The following is a 17,717-nucleotide window of genomic DNA, read 5'->3' on the forward strand; positions in this document are numbered from 1 at the left end:
GTCATAAATGAAATATTGGTTATATGTCATAACCTTTCCTTTAATGTCATAAATGAAATATGGTTATACTTCATTCTCATTTTAACTGCAAGCATTATAATTATCTACTTAGTACCTACAGTGACTTGTCGTTTGATACGACAGTTGAGCCAGAAATTACTTCGGCCAGCTCTCATGGTTCAGACTTATCTCCTGTCCTTGCAAACTCTGATACATAGTTTGACTTGGAGGCACTGGGCTGTGCCATGATCGCCTGACACTGTCTGGGGGCTTGAAGTAATTGGTGCTGAGCGAGAGCTCTGTCCCAGGAGCACAGGAAGTTCTTCTGTGGCTTTTGCGTGAAGGCGCTTCCCCAGCCTTCGAGGCAGTGAGAAGGCATTCTGGTGCAGCATTCCAGAAACACATGCGAGAGGAAGCTCTGCCAGCAACATTTTCTCTCCTCAGTTTTGAACCATGAAGAGAAAATATGTAAGGCTCAAAATTCCTTTAAATGTAGAAGGGTAATTCTGGAAAAATCTAAAAAAGGAGTGTTGGCTAAGTAGTGATGTCGCTAGTATCAGATGGGCAGGAAGCAGTGTTTTCTTTTTTGTTGTTTTTTATAAAGCTACATGTGAGGGGGTCTGTCAGCTTTTCTTGGCCCCAGAGAGGGTTTGTGCTTTTTAAGGAAACCACTTCTCAGAGAGGAAGGAAGGGCTGTAACATCTTCTAGAAACCTGCTTCCTGTCCTCAGGTGGAGTTGTTCTTCTAGTTATGATAGTTTATAATTGTCGGTGGGAAGCAGGCTTACTAGTAAATGGAGCTGCTGGTGGAAAATAAATGAGGGGCACCTGGGTGCCTCTGTCTGTTAAGTGTCCAACTCGATTTTACCTCAGGTCACGATCTCAGGGTCGTGAGTTTGAGACCCTTGGTGGGCTCTGTGCTCAGCATGAAGCCTGCTTAAGATTCTCTCTCCGGGCGCCTGAGTGGCTCAGTACATTAAGCATCTGCCTTTAGCTCAGGTCATGATCCCAGGGTCCTGGGATCGAGCCCCACTTAGGGCTCCCTGCTCAGCGGGAAGCCTGCTTCTCCCTCTCCCACTCCCCCTGCTTGTGTTCCCTCTCTTGTATCTCCCTCTGTCAAAAAAATAAATAAAATCTTAAAAAAAAATTTCTCTCCTCCTGCCTCTCCCCTGTTGTCTATCTCACATACTCGGAAAAAAAGGAAGAGAAAAAGAAAATAAAGATGTAGACTGCTAATTCATCTATATGATGATGTATACAGTCTACGGAAGTTCCTGTGTTACTAAGTATTTTTTACCCGTTTCCCTGCATTAAGAACTAGAAAGCTCCATGACTGTGAGATGCCATGTGCCATCTGGACAGACCTCAGAGCAGTTGAATGACAGACGTTGCAGGGCATCCTTCATTCGCTTCCGTCTTGCCCCCACATCCAGTCTCTGGGCAGAGCCCCCAGGCTGCCCTGCCAGGGCGTGCACAGGGCCTGCCTCCCCTCGCTGCTCCCGTGTGCTGTCGCCTCCTGCTGGGAGATCCCAGTGGCCTCCTGGCCGGCCTTCCAATGTCCACCCTTGACCTGTCCAAACTCGGGTAGAGGGATTCTTCGGAAACATAGGTCTTTAAAAAAACCCTGCTGGACTTTTTCACCGCATTCAGAGTAAAGGCCAAAGTTCCTTCTGTAGCTTCTGAGAGAGCCCTCGATGATCTCACATCCGTTCTCTCCGATTTTTCTCGACTCTTTCCCTGGTTCAGCAACACCGGCCTCCATGCTGCTGGACGCGCCCCAGCTCAGGGATTTCGCACTCCTCGTTCCCTCTGCCAGGAAGACTTGTCCCGGTCACTCACACTGTTCCCTCCCTTCCCGCCTCGGCTCGGATGTTGCCTTATAGGAGGACTTTGGCTTTTGACTGTAATAATAATAATAATAACCACCACCCCTTGTCTTTGTAGTACTCTGCGCCTCTGAAATACTGTACACATTTTTATTACTTGCTCTGCACCTGCTGTGGGAGCTCTGAACGCAGATTGTTGCTCTGCTTTGTCCACTGTGGTGTCGCTAGGCTGTGGGGCCCGTGGACGCGCAATCTGCGCAGGCGGGGGTCATTGTGGGGCGAGTGACTGGCCACTCCCGAGTTCTCCAGGCCCGGGCTTGTCTGCCTCAGGTCGGTTTGGGATGAGAGCTTCGGTGGGGCCCCTTTGCAGTGGCGCACAGAGGCCGGAGGGCGGCTCTTGGAGGAGCGGCATGGGTGGGGGGCGCGCGGTCCCCGCGGTCTTGGTCACGCTCGCCCGGCTGAGCCGCTGTGCTCTCCCCGCAGGCGCATGCCCAGCCTCCTGGAGTACCTGAGCTACAACTGCAACTTCATGGGCATCCTGGCCGGCCCGCTGTGCTCCTACAGGGACTACATCACCTTCATCGAGGGCCGGGCGCACCCGCGCGCCCCGCCGGGCGCCGCCGGGAAGGAGGACCTGCCGGGCGACAGAGCCGAGCCGTCTCCCAACGTAAGCTCCCCACAGCCGCGGGCGCCAAGGGGTGTTGGTTCCCAGACGCGGAGGTCTTCGCGGTGTGCACGCGCCGTGTCTTGGAAACGGGTCGTAAGAGAGTGACTTCACAACGCAGCCCCCGGCGCCAGCAGTCGCTTAAGCGTCTGCCCCTGGCTTAGGTTGTGATCTCAGGGTCCTGGGATCGAGTCCCGCATCGGGCTCTCTGCTCAGCGGGGAGGGGGGCTGCCTCTCCCCCTGGGCATGCCTCCTCTCTCCCTCTCTCTCTCTCCCTCAAATAAATAAAAATCTTAGAAAAAAAAAAATAGGAGAAGCAGTGCAGAGTTCTTCAGTGAGAACAATGTTTTACGGTTCCGGAGGGTTTTACAAGAGAGCGGTTTGCCCGCAACTGACCCAGCCTGGTCTCCTAGGCCTCCTCCTTCCCCGCCTTTCATGTTCCAGCACTTCTGAGTGTTCTGTCCTCCTGTCCTGACCTCCCTCCGCCTCCCGGCACCGCCAGTTGACATCTCACTCCTCTTTAAAGGCCATACATCAAATAGCACCTTGTCCGTAAAAGTTTTCCTGATTCCCCCCAGTGACACAGTTAACAGTAGCTGACACTTTGATGGCACTTCCCACGGGCCGGTCCCTGCTGGGGACACCCCGTAGTCACTCTCTTGGCCTCACAACACGAGGGAGGGCTGTTACCTGCCCCGCTTAACAGGTGGGAAACCGGCCTGCGGGATTTGGCCAAGATGTCCCGGGCTGGCATTCAGACCCAGGTGATCCGAGTCCGGTGCCCGCACCCGGTGGCCTCACAGCCGACCGTCAGCTTTACTTCCTCTGAGCTGTTGGGTAGATGCTCCTTTATCAAGAAAGGCTCAGGTGCCTCGGTGGCTCAGTGGGTTAAAGCCTCTGCCTTCAGCTCAGGTCATGATCTCAGGGTCCTGGGATCGAACCCCGCTTCCTCCTCTCTCTCTCTGCCTGCCTCTCTGCCTACTTGTGATCTCTCTCTGTCAAATAAATAAATAAAATCTTTAAAAAAAAAAAAAAAAAGGAAAGAAAGAAAGGCCCTGAGGCTCTGTGGAGGCTGAGTTTCTGGCGGACGTGATCTGGTAGACTCCGAAAGTCCTTCGACGCCTGGGTCTATCAGTCTCTGAGTCAAAAACGGGGGCTGGTATGTTTTTTCTGAATGTGGGGCTTAGAGCAAAGGATCACCTTCCTTTCTAAGTTATTACAAAATGAAGCGTGAATGAGGAAGTGCACACTCATTCACAAAAGCTCTTATTTTATCTCTTTGCTGCCATATGACTCATTGTGTTTTGTACCAAAAAGGTGCTTTTGTCTTCATAGTTTCTATTACTGGTTACATGTTCATTGGTAAATGCCGTGTCATGTGGGCTTGAATTTCAGGCTTGAAATCGAGTACATTCAGATCTCTTCCATTGACAGTTTTGTGTCTCCAGGATGACCACTTAACCCTTTAGAGATCTTGCTGCCACAGGAGAAAGAAAGGATTAATATAGATAGCTTCAATATTCTAGAATCTTATTCTGGAATACTGGAAAGAGGAGTAAAAGCTAGGAATCAATGTTGTAAAATAATTGGAGAATTTCAGGTGGTATAAACTTCTGAGTGGCAGTAACTCAAATCCCAATAAAGCATAATACAAATTTATATATTCTCTTGCCTCACCCTGAATTTGTATGGGATCCAGTCTTATGAAATGCGGCTTTTCCTCTTTTGGGTTGTAGGCCTAAATCAGAGGTTGTTGGCAATGGCAGATACTCTTAATCTGTTATTTCCCTGTCTTACCATATATTTGGTTTAAATTCCCTACGTGTAAGGTTCGTGCAGTCAGAAATGGTGGTGACTTACAAACCACTCAAAGGCATTTGGAGCTCTTTGTGCCTCACTGGAGTGTGTGGTCTCTTCAGATCCAAAGTAGGACAGTCGGGTCGCCAGTGGCCCTTTTATTGGGGACCTCCTGATTGTCTTTAAATCAAATACGGGTTTGGGTGCCGAAACAAGGACCCAAATCACAAGGGCTTACACAAGGTCTCTGCCAGGGCATCCGCAGTGTCAGTGACCCGTGGGTAACATGGCGGCTGCATGTGTTGGGGATCCAACAGGCTCTCCCCTGTTTTTGCCCTCCTTTGGGTGATCCCCCATTCCCACGGCGGAAGCTGGTTCACCACAGGAGCTGTCTACATTGCATGGACCACGTGGCCACACTCAGCTGTGAAGGGGACAGTCACGTGTGGTCTTTAGCTAGACGTGCCCAAATAAAAATTCCATCATTTGCAAGAAGGGGGGGGGGGTCCTGGGGAGCATCTGTCAGTCTTGGCCATGATGTCAGGAGGACTTTTCTCTGGGGCTGCATAGCCTTTTAGTGGCAGTCTTCTGCCATCTTATAAGGGGGCACAGACTTGACTGCAGGTTTCTGGAGCTGGCTCGCGCCTGGGGGCTGAGGATCCCACCTCTCAGACTGCAGGCTTCCTCCAGAGTCTCCCCATTTTCATTCGCACTCTTAGCCAGTCCCCTACTCTGGACCCGTGTCCCTAAGCCTGGATCTTCTCTGGTTCAGCTTCCCTAAGTGTTAACATCAGCCTCCTGCTGGAAGGCTGGAAGGGTGCCCCCTTAGTACGCAGGGAGGCTGTGGGAACCAAGGGGCCCACCTGGCCTCCCTAACTACCTGCTCCCACGTTGCCTCAGCCTTTGGGCGCCACCTGGTAGCTGAGATCAGATCTGCGCTACTTTAATTTTTGTTTTTAAATGGATACCCTAGAAACTTGCCTGTCTAGTCTGATGGCCACTGTATTGCCCATTGTGTCATTAAGACGATACACCCAATTTTTCGATTGCCTTGTGAGACCATTTTTTTTCATCTCACTGCCTTGACAATACAGTTTTTTCTCTACCTGTTTTAAACCTCACATGTAAAGCTTAGGTATTTGGGGGGAGAGGTGAAGAAGAGGTAGCCTTACTGGACTGGAGAAAGCTTAAAAAAACATTGAGGAAAGCAGGAATGAGGGCCACCGCAAAGAGGCCTCAGGTGCTGGGTACTTAATGAATATTCATGTGCAGATTCGTTCATTTGAATATTATTAGACTACCAGGCAGGACACTCCACATCCTGGTGTTCAGTTACACTCCATTACCTGGATGCAGCCTTCCCTCCTTCCACCTGTTTCTTTCCCTTGGCTGGGACTGAGACTGAAGTATTCTGGGCTACTAAAAATACAAGAACACCATGAGTTGGATTCTTTTCAGGTGATTTAACCTTACCAGGATATTAGAAAGAACAGCCCTTTCCCCTCCTCCACCAGAGTCTTTTATGTAAATCTTTTTGTTTTCTTAGTTGTGTAGTTCTTTTGGTTTTATCATTTGTGAACAAAATTGCCTTAGAGAACTCTCAGATTTCAAGAGATGCATTAAACTGCTTTTTGTAAAAATAATGTCCATGAAGTATACATGGCATTTGGAAAATATAGGGAAACGCACAGTGGAAAAATATGCTGTGTGTGTGTGTGTGTGTGTGTGTGTACAATATGAAATCCGCTGCCATAAGTTATTCACGTGATCATTTTTGTATATTCACACCTGTATGCCTGGGTTTGCTTTCAGGTATTTTTTAACTGAAAGCTTTGAAAACACAAACTGAGGTTTCTAGTGTGACTTGAGCCCGTCCAGAGGGAGCAGTTAGAAGGCTGGACATGTTCCTGCGGGGAGAGCCTGAGGGTGTGGGACACCGAGAGCAGCCTGATTGAGGAGAGTTACAGAGTTCATGCAGGTTAATCTGGTGGTGGTGTGTCAGATGGGTTTCAGATAAGACTTACGAAACCTTGTCTTGTTCTTTGAGGTCGCGGTCATTCAGAAGCTCTTGGTCTGTGGACTCTCCTTGTTCTTCCACTTGACCATCTCTAAAACGTTACCCGTGGAGTATAACATCGATGAGCGTTTTCAAGCTACAGCTTCATGGCCAACAAAAGTCGTCTATCTCTATATCTCTCTTCTGGCTGCCAGACCCAAATACTATTTTGCATGGACGTTAGGTGAGTCCCCTGGGAATGGACTGGACCCTGGACGGTGATCCAATGAGGCACAGCTTACGCGGTAGCTAGCGGGGAGAGCGCCCTCTTGAGGATTTGTGGTTAAAGACCGATGGGAAAAACCAGAGCCGTCACAAGAAACAAACTTTATAGCTCATATCCTAAATACAAGGGAATAGCCTAGAAACCGTTAGGGTATGCTACAAACTATTATATCAGATAACAATAAGAATGAATAAATCCACTGTTTAAAAAGATCCTAGTATATAATGACCTGTACCTTCTGGGAGAACATGGTGTATTGTTGTGTGGATTCTTAAAACTCTCTCTTCACTTTGTTTACTGCAGCTGATGCTATTAATAATGCTGCGGGCTTTGGTTTCAGAGGATATGATGAAAATGGAACAGCTCGCTGGGACTTGATTTCCAATTTGAGAATTCAACAAATAGAGGTTAGTCAATCATCACAGTTGCCTTGTGATACTTTACATACCATACTTTGCTTTTATGGGTTATGATGTGATGTTCCCAGAGATACTGAAGGCTTTTTATTACGAATAGTCAGGTCTTCCATTCAGCCAATATCTCTCAATCATCGATCGGCCCGTGCATCAGGCACCAGGGTCCATTGAGTAAGATCTGGGTGATCTGGGCCCTCATGGCTATAAACTAGAGGGGGCCAATGGGGCACAGAAGGACGGGTTGTAGTCAGAGAGGTGGAGGGTGTGTGTGTGCTACAAGATAGGCTCCAGCACAGATGAGATAGCTCCGGAGGGCTCCTGAAGCAACTAAGGTCTCAAGCTGAGTCTGAAAAGATAAGAACCAGATTGCCAGGTACTCCGAGGAGAGGGGAACGTCCTGAGTGGGGGAGAAATGGCGTGTGGCTCACGTGGGGATTGGTGACAGATGAGCCTGCAGAAATCCAGGGCAGGCCCAGACACTTTCAGAGGCCATATTATCAGTTTGGAGGTCTTATAAGAGCCTTGGAGTCTTGTGGGTGGGTTTTATGCAGACGAGTGAGATGATCATGGCTGTGGTCTGGAAGGATCTCCTGCGTCAGAATGAGTTGCCCTCGTGGGACAGAGCGGTCTGTTAGGAGGGTGCTGTGTTAATCCAAGGTGATGGTGACCTGACCCAGGGTAGAGCCAGTGAGGCTGGAGAGTCGTGAACACCTGGGAGCACCGTTCCAGAGACTCAGCACACCTCGCTGTTACCCTGGCCTCAGCGAGAGAGAGAGAGTGAGAATCAGGACCAGAGACCGGAGCTGAGCCAGTTTTGTGGGTGACGCCTTTCACTGGGAGAAGGAACAAAGAACAGACACAGGTTTGAAGGGAAAGTTGCCATGCGTTCAGATTTCAGACTTCACTAAGTTGTCCAGCAAGCAAGTAAATGAGCAGACACACAGCAGCCGAGCTGGAGATCCTAACTGGGGAACCGTGAGCACGTAGCATTTCAGGCTTTGAAATGAGAAACCATGAGAGTAGCCACGAGAGCAGAGAGCGAGAAGGGCTGGGAGCCGCCTCCCACCCCCACCGCGCTCCCCAGAGCACCTGGGCTTCAGGCCCGGCAGAGGCGGGCAGGTGAGGAGGAGGACCCAGAGAGAGAGCAGCAAAACCAGAAGAAGGTTTGCCAGCCTGAGAGATTTACTCCAACAAGAGAGATGACCAGAACTTGAGGTAGAAGGTCAAGAGACAGTTGTTTTGGGCACCTTCGCATCCTTGAAGGCTCTCGAAGTGGGACAGTCAGTCAGTGCCTGTGGACGTGACGCCCCAGGAAATACAGCACCGTCCCTCAGTGCTTGCCGAGACGGTTAGACCTGACTGGGTCCTCGATCTTGCTCAGTTTAGAGGGAGTGTAGAGCACGCAGAAGTGAGTTAAACACCAGGTCTGGAAGTGGGGGACTCTGGAAGAGAAATGACCCATTTTTCCCCAAAGAATAAATGACATGGGAAAGTGGGGGGCAGAGGGAGGCTGTTACGGCTTCAAGGAAGCTTTAGCCAGATGCACTGTGTGCACCTTCTTGGGATCCCAGTGAACAGACCAACCAGAAAAACATGTTTTCAAATACTCAGCGCTATTTGAACACAAAGGGAGTATTAGGTGATTATATTAAGGAGTAAGAATTAGTTCTGTTAGGTCTAATCTTGGTTTTTTAAAAGTCCAATAAATTCTGAACTATTTATAGGTGAAATAAGGTGTCTGGTATGTGCTTTGAAATTCTCTGAACAATGTCAGTAATCAAATGGGGAAGGGGAAGGAAAAACAGGTAAGTGTGGAAACCGAGTGACAGATACTTGGCAGGTTTCTAACTTCCTGTTCATCATGGCTGCTCTGTGGACACTCTGAGACATGTTCTTCCTAAGCAAGCCTCCATGAAACTCAGTACTGCACGTACCGTATATCGGCGTATGTGCTTGTATGTACACATGTGTTTATACATGAAAAGAGGAAGACTTTTTGCCCCCAAGAACCGGGTTTTCTCGTCTTGGGAGCAGTATTGCCCTTGTTGAGAATCAGGGTGTGAGAAAGTGAAGAGTCAAGTTCGTTTTTCTGAAGGAGGGAATGGCGACCCGCGTTCGACGCTGCTGAGGTGTGGGGAGAGAGGAGGACTCACGAGTGCCCGCAGCTGTAACCACATGGGAGTTTTCTGATGATTCTGGTAACGGTGTCCAGGGAGGGATAGGCATAAAAGCCAGATTATACAACTCTTAGGCATCTATTACCTGTACAGGGAAGGAGATAATGACGTCGCTGTGGGATACAAGTGATTGAAGGAGGAGTTTTGTTTTGTTTAATTTTGTTTTAAAATGGAGAGATTGACACAGGTTTACCAGTTAGAGTATTTGAAGACAGTGTGAAAATATGGTAGAGGGTGAGGAGTCCAGGATTTTGGTGAGACTAAGAAACGGACCATGGGCTTTAAATGGTGGAAAAGAACTGAAGTTGCAAGGAGGAGATGGTGACAGAGGGAAGAGGAGGGGAGGGAACCGGGAGTTCCTCTGAGGTCAAGGGGAAGCTTTTATGGGGGAGGCTTGCATGGAGAGGCTAGAAAGCTGGGAAGATGGCAGTTAAGGTGACGCCAAGGTTCCCGGTGGCCACAGGTGGTGGCCAGAGAGACATGGAGGTGAGGGGATTGAGAGACGGTGGCTTGATGGGACACCCCGTCCCCGGTGAGAGCGCCACTGGACGGTCACTGAACGGTCATTTGCCTATCAGGAATGTCTGGGATAATTCGATGACAACCCCGATCACTGCTAACGTGTAGGAGGAAATGTGAACATGTAGGAAAAATTCATCTCGTAGATGGCTTTTACAGTAAACGAATTCCACTCACACATGATGTTACTATGTTAGAAAAGCAGTATTAAGGAAAGAAATCAGTACCCTGTCATCAATGTCAAGTAACTTAATTTCAGCACAATAAAATGTTATTACTTATATTTCAAGCGTCATCATTTCATGGGCCAAAGAAAAACGTTCTTTTGTTTTTCAGATGTCAACAAGTTTCAAGATGTTTCTTGATAATTGGAATATTCAGACAGCTCTTTGGCTCAAAAGGTATGTTCCTTCAGGAACAGACGTTAGCTGTGCTATGGCGTCTGGTACTTGAGGTCAGGCTTCACTGAGCTCCAATTCTTGATTAAGTTTATGGTGTGTTGAGTGATATTGTGACCTTGGTGTTAACCAGGAAGCGCTGCCAACAGTGCGAACAGTGTTCCGAAGCGTGAGTATATCAAATATGAGAACTGTTCCGGCTGAGCAGTGAACAGAGCTCTCGCTGGCCTCTCGGTCCATCCTCTCCGCCATCTCTCTGGGGTTTGGCATCACCAGTGTCCTCCTTCTCCCATTCCCCAGAGATATGGTTAAGTAAAAACAAAGTATCTACACAACCGCGCTACAGACGCCCTAGATTTTTCTGGAACAGTTCCAGTGTTAAGATATTTCAGTTTGACAGATGCTTCTGCATGTTAGGCACAGGATGCAAGATTGAGTCCGACAGAAGGACCCAGCTCCTGTAGCCAGAGAGTCCACAGTCTTGTTGGAAAACAGGGCAGTGTCACCTACACGTGCCCTTCCCTGTAGGGAGGAAGAGCAGGGAGCTTGAGTAGGGGCAGCGCGGGCAGGGGGTAGGGAAGGGATTATGGGTGCCGGGATCCATGATAGGTGTTCGTCACATGGCCATGGGGAGAGAGACAGGCAGCCCAAGCAGAGCAACATCTGTCAAGGACAAAGTTAGGAAATTACACAGAAACTCCCAGTGACTGCCTCCTTATTCCTAGTGAGACCTGTTATTCTGCCTCATGTTTTTTCTATGAAATCTTGCACCATGATGGTGTAGCTCTAAGCACTGATCTGCATCAAGCTGTCTTTTTTGGGAATGTCCTTTATTTTGTGACAAGTTCAGCATCTTTATCCCTGGAAATACCCACTGTAGGAGAGTGTCACTTGCTGGTACCATGTAGTCTCCCCATGGGCTGCAGACCACCCTAACTCCTGTTGTGTGATTTTTGTTATTGTTATATTTTTAAAATTTATTTGACAGAGAGATCACAAGTAGGCAGAGAGGCAAGCAGAGAAAAGGCGGGGAGGGGGAGGCAGGGAGCAGGCTCCCCACTGAGCAGAGAGCCTGATGCGGGGCTCAATCCCAGGACCCTGAGATCATGACCTGAGCTGAAGGCAGAGGCTTAACCCACTGAGCCACCCAGGCGCCCCTACTGTTGTATTTTAAATTCGACACCCATAGGGACACCTGTCTGCTCGGTCAGTGGAGCACGTGACTCTTGATCTTGGGGTCATGTGTTTGAGCCCCATGTGTAGAGATGCCTTAAAAAAAATAAATTTGATACTATTGAAAATCTTATTTTCTTCTGAGTGCTCTACCCTTACAGAGAAACTTTAGACTAAGTACAGCCAGACTTGCCAGAAAGAAGTGTTGTTAGGTCAGTTGAAAGTTCTTAATTAAATGATAGTCATTAAAGAAAATTTTAAAAATAATGTAAAGTAAAATATCTTTAACATTAAAGATTTTTTGGTAACTCATGTAGATTTCTAGACACTGGCAGTGCTAATTTGAGCTGTTACGTATACCATAAAAAGATGAAAATCAAATTTATTTTCCTTGTACATAGGAGTTTTTAGTAGCTGTCACTTCCCTGAGGTCACAGGTCAAGTTATTGCTGATGTTAAGTGGCGGCTGCTTGCCTGGTTCCCCTCTGTCCTGTCAGGTACGAATAGAATGATCTCTGTGGACTATCTAAACTCGCTCTGTGGTCTTCTGGCTTCTAGGGTTTGTTACGAACGAGCCTCCTTGAGTCCGACTATCCAGACGTTCATTCTGTCTGCTATTTGGCATGGGGTGTATCCAGGGTATTACCTGACCTTCCTCACAGGAGTGCTGATGACCCTGGCAGCGCGAGCTGTGAGTATCCAGAATCCCACCTCGTGCTGCGCCGGTGGTCCCCTTGCCCTGGGTGAGGAGGCTGTGGCCCCTTCCACACATGGGCCTTGGGCCTGGGGCCCTGGCCCACAGTGAGGTGTGTGCCTGGCGTGTTTGTCGAGGGCTCCCGGGCCTCCACACTTGGTTCATCTGAGAAGACTTGGTGCGTGGGAGGTACCCACAAGGCGTTCATTGTCTCGACAGAATCTTCTGCACGAGAGCTAAAAGCAGAGTTCAGTAAAGGGGGGTCAGGAGGGTAGGTTTAGAAAGGTTTCCTGAAAGCTGTCACCTCTGAGTCCTCTTTTAGACGGAGAGTGGAGTACGGACAGTGTGGACGGAGTGGATGGGCCGTTCCCGGGGCGGTGGACACAGTTCTTTGGCGTGTTGGCCTGCGTGGAACCTGGAGTAATATTTTGGGAAATAGTTGAGAAATTAGATTGGTGACATGGGTGGACAAGGAAGGAGGACAATTTAGTGTAAGTCCTCGAAAGTCAGAGGAAAATAACATGACAGAAAGGGTGTTTGAACAGGCTTCCCACAGCACGTACAGGTGAGTAGCCTTTGTTTAACAAACCAGCGGGTATTTATGCAATTTTCAGGTTCCATTGAGGGGGAGATGAGGGGAAGCTCAGAGAAATATTAACCAAGGGCCTTACCTTCTGGTTGTCGGTGGTCTAATTAGGGCACCAAATGTATGTACCCATGTATGTACCCACGTGTGTGTGCCCACCACGGGGCATGTGTGAGACATCCGTGGGTTTTATAATAAGTAACATAGTTGTTTCAAGGTGAAAGAAATCCTTCTGGTTGGGTTGACCCGAGGTGGCCTCATTAGGAAAGTTTGGTTGGATTTGGGCTTTGAAGGAACATTATTTCAAAAGTGGGGGAAGTTGTGATGGGCGTGGAACATAACATTCTAGGCGTGGAAATGACATTAGCAGAACCAAGTTTGAAAGTGCCCAGTGTGTTTGGAAATGACAAGTAAGTCTGGCTGAAGCAGAGACATCATGAATACCTAAGGGGTGAATAATTCTGGAAGGGCAAAGGAATGCAGGGGAGGGGATGGGAAGGGTTGTCTTAGAAGAACTTGGACACCAGACCGGGAAAGGGCCTGACCCGCATTCTGTCTGCGTACCTGGGAGCCACGGGAGGTTTTTAACCAGGGGAGAGAGCGCTGAAAGCCGTGCTTCAGGAGGACTGATTTGCCTTCGGTGGATGGAAGGGGAGAGGGTGGGCAGCTGCTGTGGCCGTGAACCGGGCAGGACTGGGTGGGCGCCCGGATCCCGTCCGGCTGCTAGGGATCATGGTCTCTCTGTGGGAGCTCCACGAACCGTGCAGCGGGTCGCTGCTGAAGAACCTGGTGGCATCCTCGCAGCGGGGCCGTGCTTTACCTCGGAGCGCGTTAGGCAGACAGAGCGGGGAGGGCATCACGTTTGGTTAAGTTCGTGTGTTTCAAAACTAACACGTTCTGACTTTTTTGAGGTGAAAAAAATGTTTAAATAGTAGTGATTAGGAAACATGTATCTTGAGAATAATGTGCGTTGTGGCCCTTTATTGTGGTGTGTTTCGATCTCTGCTCAGGGCATGGCGCCCATCTGTCTGGCGCAAATGCGGAGCCTAGAGGAGAGGGAGGGTGTCTCATTCTGTCATGGCAGGAAAAGTGAAAACAGCACTTTATTACTTTCTGTACTTCACCAAATATGATTGAAGGAGCTCTAAGGATATTATTTTTGACTTTTTTAGAAACTATTAATGCAGTTTCAAATCTGCAGAAAAGTTGCAAAGCGCTCCCGCATGTCCTCTGCCCGGATTCCCGTGCTTTGCTCTCTCCCTGTCTTTTATACACGTGTGGATTCATTTTTCCTGACCTGACCTCTCCCGGGGTGGCCCCGTGGTTGTCCCTCCGCCAGCCGTGGGATTTGCAGCCACCCCTCATCCCTGGAGCAGCAGACGCCGTCAGTGTGATTTTATTAACAACGTGAAAGATAGAGCACGTGTTTGTGTTCCTCTATTTCAGATGAGAAACAACTTCAGACATTATTTCCTCGAGCCTCCGCAGCTGAAATTACTGTATGACGTTCTCACGTGGGTTGTGACTCAGGTGGCGATAAGCTACACAGTCGTGCCATTCGTCCTTCTTTCTGTAAAACCTTCGTTCACGTTCTACAGGTAAGTGTCACTCTTGCCGAGACGCGGGGGGAATCGCCTTGTTGCAAAAAGCGAGCTCTCTGCTCCGGGGGGGGCGGCGGGGAGAAATAGCACCGCAGCCTTGCTTTCCGTAGCCTTTTCCTCATAAACCCGCAAGTGCCAAGCTTCCGATAGAATGATTCCCACCCCTCAGCCCTCAGAGGAATCTCAGCGGGGCGAGCCCACCTCGGATCTCTCAGAGGTTTAACAGGAAGGTGTGGCTGTTCTTTTTACACTTGGACGTTAACTAGACTTACCACGGTGATCGTTTTGCAACATGCACATACATCAAGTCATTGCATTGTACACCCAGGACTAATACATGTCATAGGTCAGCTATACCCCCGGTAAGGACAGCGACTTCGGGCTGGATGCGCTCAGCCCTGCTCTCTGCCTGGGGTCCAGGTGTAGGAGTTCATGTGTGCAAGCAGAGGCTCACGTGGCACTGGGGATATTCTGGGAGCGGAAGCAAGATAGATCTTGTGATGGTCACGAGTGAGTCCTGAAGAGTCTGTGCACCAGCAGTTCAGGCTGCCAGACCGTTAACTATGAAAAGGAAAGGATAGGAGAACTTAAGATGAACGATAGAGAATATGACAGAGCAGTTTTAAAAAAGAGAAAAAAAATGTAGCTTATTCCTTACGAGGAATTGTTCTCTTTTTTTTTTTTTTTTTTTTAAAGATTTATTTATTTATTTGACAGATAGAAATCACAAGTAGGCAGAGAGGCAGGCAGAGAGAGGGGGTGGGGGAAGCAGGCTCACCCTGAGCAGAGAGCCCGATATGGGGCTCGATCCCAGGACTCTGGGACCATGACCTGAGCTGAAGGCAGAGGCTTTAACCCACTGAGCCACCCAGGCACCCCAAGGAATTGTTCTCTTAATTGCTGTAGTCAAAAGAAAAAAGAAAAGGGGCGCCTGGGTGGCTCAGTGGGTTAAGCCGCTGCCTTCAGCTCAGGGCATGATCTCAGGGTCCTGGGATCGAGTCCCGCATCGGGCTCTCTGCTCAGCAGGGAGCCTGCTTCCTCCTCTCTCTCTCTGCCTGCCTCTCTGCCTACTTGTAATCTCTCCATGTCAAATAAATAAATAAATCTTTAAAAAAAAAAAAAAAAAAAAAAAAGAAAAAAGAAAAAAGAATCACTTCTATTTCATGAATTTTTCCCTTCTTACCCTTTTATGTTTCTTACCCTTTTATGGTTCACATATGTTTTATGTCTTCTCTGTATTAGAGAAATTCTTGTTTTGAATTCCCTGTCTTATGTTCTCTTCTCTCCCTCGCCCACCAGATCCCACTCTGGCTGTGTTAGTGATATCTTTGAGATCAAAAATTCTGCCTCTCGTAGAGTCTCCATTACCCTAGCGTTCAGAACGACGGCACAGGGCATGTGGTCAGAAATTACTGCCGTTAATTATGGCAATGCTCGTACAGAAAGACCTCATGTATCTCCAGCTGAAATTCCCCTTTCACAAACTTGTCCCGTATATTTACATGTGTTTGAGCAGTTGGTTTGCTTTTCTGTCCCAGGAATAATACTTCTGGTAATATCTGGAATATCATAGCCTTTCTTTACCATGTGACGGCAGCCGTCAAGTGGCAATCTCCTCCCTTACTCACATCGCGGGGTTGGGTGTGGGGGGGTGGGGTCTGTAACTTAATTAGGGACCAGGCACAGCCCCAGAGGCCAGAGCATTCAGGTCCCCACGAGCTCTGCCTTCTCTTTGTTCACTCGCTGTGTTCTGTGTTCGCTTCTGTGGATTTGAGAGATGATTTTCAGGTCGCTGCAGCTGCTAATAAGTACCTTTTTGCTTTTGTTCTGTGTAGCCATGGACTTAGGACCCTTGCAGAGGAACGTAACACGATCCCTCACATCGTGCTTTTAAGTGGCTTGGGTTTATAGGGGCTTTATAAACACGCACTGGCCCAGCTGGAGTGTCCCCTGGGGACGGGCCGCGAGGGGCTGGAGTGCACAGGAAGCTGGTGGACGTGCACGTGGGACGCAGGGCCGTGACATTTCCGCCAGGATGCCGTTGCTAAGGATTCATTCTGAGAATGTAATGAAGTAAACTCTGTCCTTTTTCCTTTCAGCTCCTGGTATTACTGCCTCCACGTTGCTGGTATCTTAGTATTATTGCTGTTGCCGGTGAAAAAGACTCAGAGAGGAAAGACCACACATGGAAATGTGCCGCTGTCGCCATCCGAAAAGTGTGACGACAGAGGAAATTCTTTGGAACAGAATAGTTTTTCCACAACAAACAATGTTTGCAATCAGAATCAAGAAATAGCCTCTAGACATTCATCATTAAAGCAATGAAGGGGAAACACTCTGATGGCTATTTTGTCTCTGTTAACAGAAACCAACCTTAGCACCTTCTCAAGGGGTTTGTGTTTGTTTGCAAAGGGATAACGTGGGGGGCGAATGGGACGGAGCTAGATGGGGAATTTCCCATTGGCCGGAGTGGGAGTGGCGTGAACAACCCCTCCCATGCCATGTCCCTGTGGGCCACGCCTTATCTAAAAATAGTTCCATTATTCCAGTGGGCACTCAGGACCTCAGCAGGTGTCCATAGGGTCATACGTGTGCCCTGTTGCTGAATGTATGTTGCGTATCCCAAGGCACTGAAGAGGTGGAAAACAAACGTGTCGATCTGGGTGATTGAGAGAAGTTACCTTTTCCAAATGAATGTCTTGCCTTAAACCCTCTATTTCTTAAAATATTGTTCCTAAATGGTATTTTCAAGTGTAATATTGTGAGAACACTATTTCAATATTTGATGTCATGTTCTGTAAAGGAATTCTGGAGGAATTTGGAACAGGATATTTAAGATTGTGGACACTTTAAAAATGCAATAAACATCTCAGTATTTGAAGGGTTTTCTTAAAGTATCTCAAATGACCACAGTACGTAGCGAAACCGTCAACAGTGACGGAGCCAAATTATGGGCAGCTTACTGTCCTGGAGAGTTTAATTACTTTGTGTCAGTCCAAGCCCATCAAGGGAGAATTTCTTCAACATAATTAAAGGTTGGTAATGCAATATTTTAAGCTTATTTTCTTTAAAAAAAAAAAAAAGAAAGAAAGAAAGAAAGAGAGAAAGAAAAGAAAACTGAGCAAGAGAAGATGGCGGAGGAAGGAAGGAAGGCATGAGTGAAGGAAGCCCCCCGGCGACCGGGGCGGGAGGTGGCGACAGGCTGGGACAGGGCACAGGTGCTCCGCAGAAGGGCTCTCCCCCTTTCTTTCTCTGAGTTCTTTGTGAGTCTGTGAAGACATAAACGTGTAAATGACTTTTTAATATGTTGGACTTTAAGTGAAACTTAGCACACGTAAATTATATAGAATTATGGAGGATTTGTGAAAATAGCCTTGGTAGATTGCATGAGGGTGGTGAAGGAAAAATCACGGAGTAAGGTGACTATCTGTCTAACCACTTCCTTGTCCTTGACAGCATAACTCGGAATCGGGTAAGTCTTAGGGAAATGAAAGCTTACAGTCATTGGGTCTGAGCCTCATTTTTAGAGACTAAAAGAAATTAGTTTCCAAACTCTTATTAAATTCTCACATTAAAATTTTGCTG

At 48.2% G+C, this 17,717-nt stretch overlaps 1 protein-coding gene across 3 annotated transcripts in view; it reads left to right on the top strand.

Annotated features, from left to right (window-relative positions):
• Nucleotides 1–16,468, top strand: part of MBOAT2 (membrane bound O-acyltransferase domain containing 2) — a 114,576-nt gene extending 98,108 nt beyond the window's left edge. For all 3 annotated transcript variants that reach the window (XM_059132703.1, XM_059132702.1, XM_059132704.1), the window contains 7 exons: nucleotides 2,309–2,492; nucleotides 6,334–6,526; nucleotides 6,872–6,975; nucleotides 10,017–10,081; nucleotides 11,810–11,942; nucleotides 13,978–14,129; nucleotides 16,232–16,468. In XM_059132703.1, the coding sequence (XP_058988686.1) occupies nucleotides 2,309–2,492; nucleotides 6,334–6,526; nucleotides 6,872–6,975; nucleotides 10,017–10,081; nucleotides 11,810–11,942; nucleotides 13,978–14,129; nucleotides 16,232–16,457 (1,057 nt within the window). In that variant the 3' untranslated portion in view covers nucleotides 16,458–16,468. The remainder of the gene's footprint in view (nucleotides 1–2,308; nucleotides 2,493–6,333; nucleotides 6,527–6,871; nucleotides 6,976–10,016; nucleotides 10,082–11,809; nucleotides 11,943–13,977; nucleotides 14,130–16,231) is intronic.
• Nucleotides 16,469–17,717: the final 1,249 nt, after the last annotated feature.

The sequence above is a fragment of the Mustela lutreola genome, chromosome 9 (assembly GCF_030435805.1).
Source record: "Mustela lutreola isolate mMusLut2 chromosome 9, mMusLut2.pri, whole genome shotgun sequence".
NCBI lineage: Eukaryota > Metazoa > Chordata > Mammalia > Carnivora > Mustelidae > Mustela > Mustela lutreola.